Source organism: Sinocyclocheilus anshuiensis, unplaced genomic scaffold (genome assembly GCF_001515605.1).
Source record: "Sinocyclocheilus anshuiensis isolate Anshui unplaced genomic scaffold, SAMN03320099.WGS_v1.1 scaffold483, whole genome shotgun sequence".
NCBI classification, from domain to species: Eukaryota; Metazoa; Chordata; class Actinopteri; order Cypriniformes; family Cyprinidae; genus Sinocyclocheilus; species Sinocyclocheilus anshuiensis.
This window is the reverse complement of record NW_015552580.1, coordinates 58848-64265: the sequence shown is the minus strand read 5'-3', so window position 1 is coordinate 64265 and position 5418 is coordinate 58848. Positions and strand designations below refer to the sequence as shown.

Below are 5418 nucleotides of genomic sequence, written 5' to 3'. Positions count from 1 at the left end.
TGGTTTGGCGCTGTGTCACGCTAACCACCGCACCGCACACACACTCTGCTCCGGTCCAGAGACCCGATAGCACGGAGCGGATCACATGTGCGGGTCGGCGCAGACCACAAACTGTATCAGAGCTATTTGAATTCTACACAGAATGCTATATGTTATAGCAATATAGATGAAACGCTGTTTCCTTTCAGATCAAATCACAACAACATAGGAAACAGATCCGGCGTGACGCAGCTGACACAGAATAGCATATGCTGTTTACGTCCAGCGGATATTCTCCAAAATGGTGCCAGGGTGATGCGTATAAATGCATATAATTGGTATAATTGCGGTTGAACCCCTGATGCGAGGTGTGAGTAATTAATGACAACAGTTTTCATTTTTGGGTGAACTAACCCTTTAAAGGGTCAGTAAGATTTTTAATTTTGTTTTGCTTCTATTAAGCAAAGAAATTAAATTGTTCAAAAGTGACAGAATATTTATTTCAAATAAATGCTTTTTTTTGTTTTTAAACAAAGCAGCACAACTGTTTTCAATAGTCAGAAATGTTTCCTGAGGAGCAAATCATCATATTAGTATGATTTCTGAAGGATCATGTGACACTGAAGACTGATGCTGAAAATTAAGCACTGCATCACAGGAATAGATTACATTTGAATATATATTAAAACTGATTTTAAATTATAATATTTCACAATTTGTACTGTGATGCCATAGAAAAACTCTTTGGGGTTCCCCAGTGAACAGTTCTTAAAAGAACCATGTTGTTCTTAGGTTGATGAACATTTTAAAATAATCCACTATAAAGAAACATTTGTGGAATGGAAAGTTTCCATGGATAATAAGAACCATTGTTAATGAGCACAAGAGACTTCTTGGTAGTATATGAAGACTTGCCCAAAATGTGAAGCACACAATACTCTTGTTCGCCTTCGTTAAATAGTTGTGAAAGCATGTCAGTGTGGTTTTAATGTGTTTGTTTACCCAAAGGGTTATATGATGAACACAGTCTCATTCCATGGAATTTTAGTTTGGAGGGCAGTATATTCAAAATCATTATAAAACTGCAATTAAAATACACAGACTGCTGGAGAAAAAACACATTTATATATAGTTTATACAGTTACTTGTGACAACTTGCCCCAGTCTCCCTTATATATGTGTATACTATATATTAATTAGAATTCTTACCATTAAGAAAAGAAGCTGTAAAGGTAAGAAAAGACAACAATCCCCAGAATCACACAGCAAAGCATGATCATCAATTTCTTCTACAGAGAGAAAGATGGATATGTATGAGACAGTAAAGACAAATGAGAACAGGAGAAAGTTAGAAAATGCACATGGGAAAGGGGAAAAGTTCTCACAGCAGACCACATCTTTTAAAATGTTGCTTATGAAAAACCATGCACAATTCTTTTAAAATGACAGAAGGGAGAAAGAGGAGTAAAACAAAGGAAAGGTTTAGGTTTAAGGCCTGTGTGTGTTTGTGTGTTTAAGAAAGCGAGCATTTACTTACCATCAGGTGTGGAGCAAATTCATAATACAAACCAAACAAGAAGTTTTCCTGTGCTTCCTAATAACATGATTCATGAAAAAAGTATTGTTGGATAATTTTTTTGCAGGCCTGTAACCGCATGATTAGGAAAATAGTTTAAGTAATAGTGTAACTATTGAACCCATACTCGCATATAAACTTATTATAACTATTGAAACCCTATCGGTTGATTATTAAATATGAATTAATATATAATTTATTAACATATAAACAAATGACAGTTTTCTGACAATGATCCCTTTGAATCCATCAATTCATTTCTCAAAAATGTACAAAATACTTAGAAAATATATAATGTAATTTATTCCTTAGGTTAATTCCCATACAGACGTTCATCACAATAAAAATCTACTCGTGTGGGCTTCTTCCGTTCTGGACGACTCATCAATGCTTAGCTTATTGTGTTCATTTCACAGGGATCCAAAATAGAAGCTGAAATCACATCTGTGTGTCTGAGCCCTTTTGATCAAGAACAGCAGCTCATCCAGTAGATGTAGACATTGATGTGTCTTATGAACACACAATACAATAAAAACATTAAGGAATAAAATGGAGGTTAACTTCCCCTTGTGAGTCTCATAAAAGTCCCTTATTTTGTGCTCATGGATTTGTACATGTATTTAAAATGCGCTTCCTTCAAACGCCATTCCTTGCATGTAGTAGAAGTTCCTTAAACATTTCCCATCACGTCCTTACAACAAAAAAACACAGTCTGTTTCCTTGACCGTCACTCGGGTTCCAGCAGAGTGGTTTCCCATTGGTTTGTGCTGATGAAGGGAGGGGCCACAGGTGCAGGGGGCGGAGCATTTGTCTTGACGTACTTCCAAGGAAAAACAGGGAGGATGAAAAGGAGTGGAGGAAATGATCATCTGTAATAATGGAGAGTTTGTGAGCAGCCACAGAGGTTTTCATAGAACCTGTGTGAGGATGACGATGAGGATGATGATGAGCACCACAGCACCAATCACACCCAGTATGATCATCTTCTACAAGAGACGAAACAAAACATGATCCATTAATCCAACAGCAAACATCTAAAGTCTTCAACCCTTCACCACCATAACAAACAACGGAGCCCAACAGAACCATAACACACAGACAACATAGAAATGAACTCCACAACCAAACCTAAGGATGCCCAGGAGATCCCAAACAAAGCATTAGAGCTGGGTTTTGACACAAATTTCACGATTCGATTTGATTCTCATTCACAAGCTTGCGATTCGATTCGATTCAATATCGATTATTTTGGATATATATCAGGTACAGTACATGCCGAATTTTCTCTCAACTAATGCTGTAAAATATACATGAGAGTCAGTTGGTACTACATTACTATAATATTGAAGGTTAAAATTGACTGATTTGTTAAAATTACACTTAATGAAGTTTTTAAAATAATAAAGTTACAATTACATAATATTTCTAGCTTCAATTCGTTTTTTTATTTAAACATAATGGTGGCTGTCATAAAAACTTGATGGATTTATTCAAACATAAATTAAACATTGAAGAACAGTACCATTTATAATTAATATGTTATATGGTGCATATTTCATATTAAAAGTACCAAAGCACAATGCTTATTGCGATTTATTGGATGGGAAGTGCCCTTCAACATTCCGCCCATTAACTGAAAACAGGCTAGAATAACAGGCTTGGGATTTAAGAATCGATATCGTAAAAATGAGAATCGATTAGTATCGAGATATCGATATTTTTTACCCAGCCCTACAAAGCATGCTTATTTACATCCATGAGGAAGACTAGAGAAGATCAACTTAAAAACCCAGTCGATATCTGAATAATATCAAACATCCACACCATTCCCAGTTCCCAAACCTTACACACATTCCTCTGAAATTTACTCACCAGAGCCTTTATTTCAGACCTACGGATAAACCCACTATCAAAGCAATAATTGCCAAAACCGCCAAAACCACAGACACTATAATAATTGTTTTCTGTGAAGAAACACACATATACACAACAACACAACTGTTAGCATCTACGTTAACATTTGAGTAACAAATAAACAGTTCACTCAAATATAAAGACAAAACATCCAGTCTGGGCCAACAAATGATCTTTGATGGAAAATCTGGTATTCATTTCAGGACTAGGCATTACATTTATTAAAAAGACAATGTCTAGAAAACTATCATTTACTCTACTAAATTGTATTTTTTTGCACTAAATGATGATTTTTGTACTGAAAGTACAAAAGCTGTCACTGGGGTGGTATCTTTTCAAAAACTACAAATATACCATTTGAGGTACTAATATGTACATTTGAGGTACTTTTATGCACCTTTAGGGGTACCTTTTGAAAAGGTAGCCTACTGACTGCCCCAGTGACAGTTTTCATACCATTTTTTCAGAGAGTGTTGAAGATTTAAAAATAAGAAGAAGAAAGAAAGAAAGAAAGAAAGAAAGAAAGAAAGAAAGAAAGGAGAGATTGTGCTTCACCATGGTATGCCCATCATATTCATCATTTGCAACCCAAAATACTTTCTTAATGTGACGTATTTCCAGATGGAATCTCAGAATTTGTCTCTTTGCAAGATAATTTCCAAAAATGTGTATTCTGCACATCTTGGTCTTGGTTTACGACACATACTCAATAAATCAGTCTTAATATTTTGCACTGCCTTGGTCAGTTCATTCCATGTACAATAAACCTTTATGTTAAAATCATTGCTTTATAGCTTTGATTAATTGTAATACTTTTCTATTATTTCTATTGTTCTACTTTTGTTTATGCCTTAATACATAACTATTTAATTGATTTTTCTTAATATAATTTTATATAAGAATATAATACTACTATACAAGTGACAGTTCACCCAAAAATGAAAGTCATCATTTTCTGTATAACTTTCCTTCTTCTGAGGAACATAAAAGAAGATATTTTGAGAATTTTGCCCATACAGTGGAAGTAAATGGATGTCAATGAAAGTGATGTTCGCTTCCCAACATTCTTTAAAATATATTATATTGTGTTCCATAGAAGAAAGGAAAGTAGAGTCATACAGGTTTAGAACGACATGAGGATGAATGAATGATGAAAGTTTTCATTTTTGGGTGGAGTGTTCCTTTAAATTTAATATGAAAATCTATCATTGACATTGTTGTACCTGAACAATGACAATAAAGAGAAGTAGTTTCATAGGTGGAGCAAGTTTTTATATTTTTATACACATGCTGTGTTTTCTATGATTTTATCTGTATAAATAAAAGTGGCAAAAAGACCAAAATGGTCACAAACCCCTTGACTTCATGAATGGTGCTAACAGATCAATCACCGTAAGCTCTCGCTCACACCAAAAGAGGCTGTTTTTCCTCACATTTGAACACAGAACGGCTTTGTTAAAATGTATCCTTCTCAGCTGTGTGTGTAATGTGTCAAATGTTTTGTTGCTGTTAATATGACATGAAAAGTGAACATGTGGCTTAACATAGTTTTTTTTCATTACCCGAGTTACACTGAAATCCTGTAATGGGAGGTTTCAGGGCGTATCAGGATTAGTAATAATCACTGGGTTTGTTAGTGTGTGAATGTGACTCTATGTGTAACGTCAACGGGTTTGGACACAGTAAGGAGAGGCAGCGCGGGAAAGGGTGGGGCCTGATATTCATCATGAACTCACACGTCGAGCCTCCTGCTGATATTTAGCGGCTTTTTTAGTGTCAGCAACCGCCCGCTCCACAAAACCCACTGACTGATCCATGTTGTTCTCAATCCTCTCAATCATACCGCCCTACAGTGGATTTTGGGTGAAGAAGAAAGAAGGGAAAAGAAAGAAAAAAGGAAATAGAGAGGAAAGAGAGAGAGAGAGAGAGAGAGAGAGAGAGAGAGAGAG

General features: G+C 35.5%; 1 protein-coding gene across 7 annotated transcripts in view; it reads right to left on the bottom strand.

Annotated features, from left to right (window-relative positions):
* The window catches only part of LOC107665275 (syntaxin-3-like), a 26778-nt gene that overhangs the window by 1707 nt on the left and 19653 nt on the right, over positions 1 to 5418 (bottom strand). For 2 of the 7 annotated variants that reach the window (XM_016456097.1, XM_016456100.1), the window contains exons 9-10: positions 5206 to 5316; positions 1189 to 1268 (exon numbers count right to left, since the gene is read on the bottom strand). In XM_016456097.1, the coding sequence (XP_016311583.1) occupies positions 1191 to 1268; positions 5206 to 5316 (189 nt within the window). In that variant the 3' untranslated portion in view covers positions 1189 to 1190. Of the gene's footprint in view, positions 1 to 1188; positions 1269 to 1835; positions 2542 to 3427; positions 3520 to 5205; positions 5317 to 5418 lie in introns of those variants that run through there. The other 5 variants (XM_016456101.1, XM_016456096.1, XM_016456098.1 and 2 more) reach the window with 5 other exon arrangements.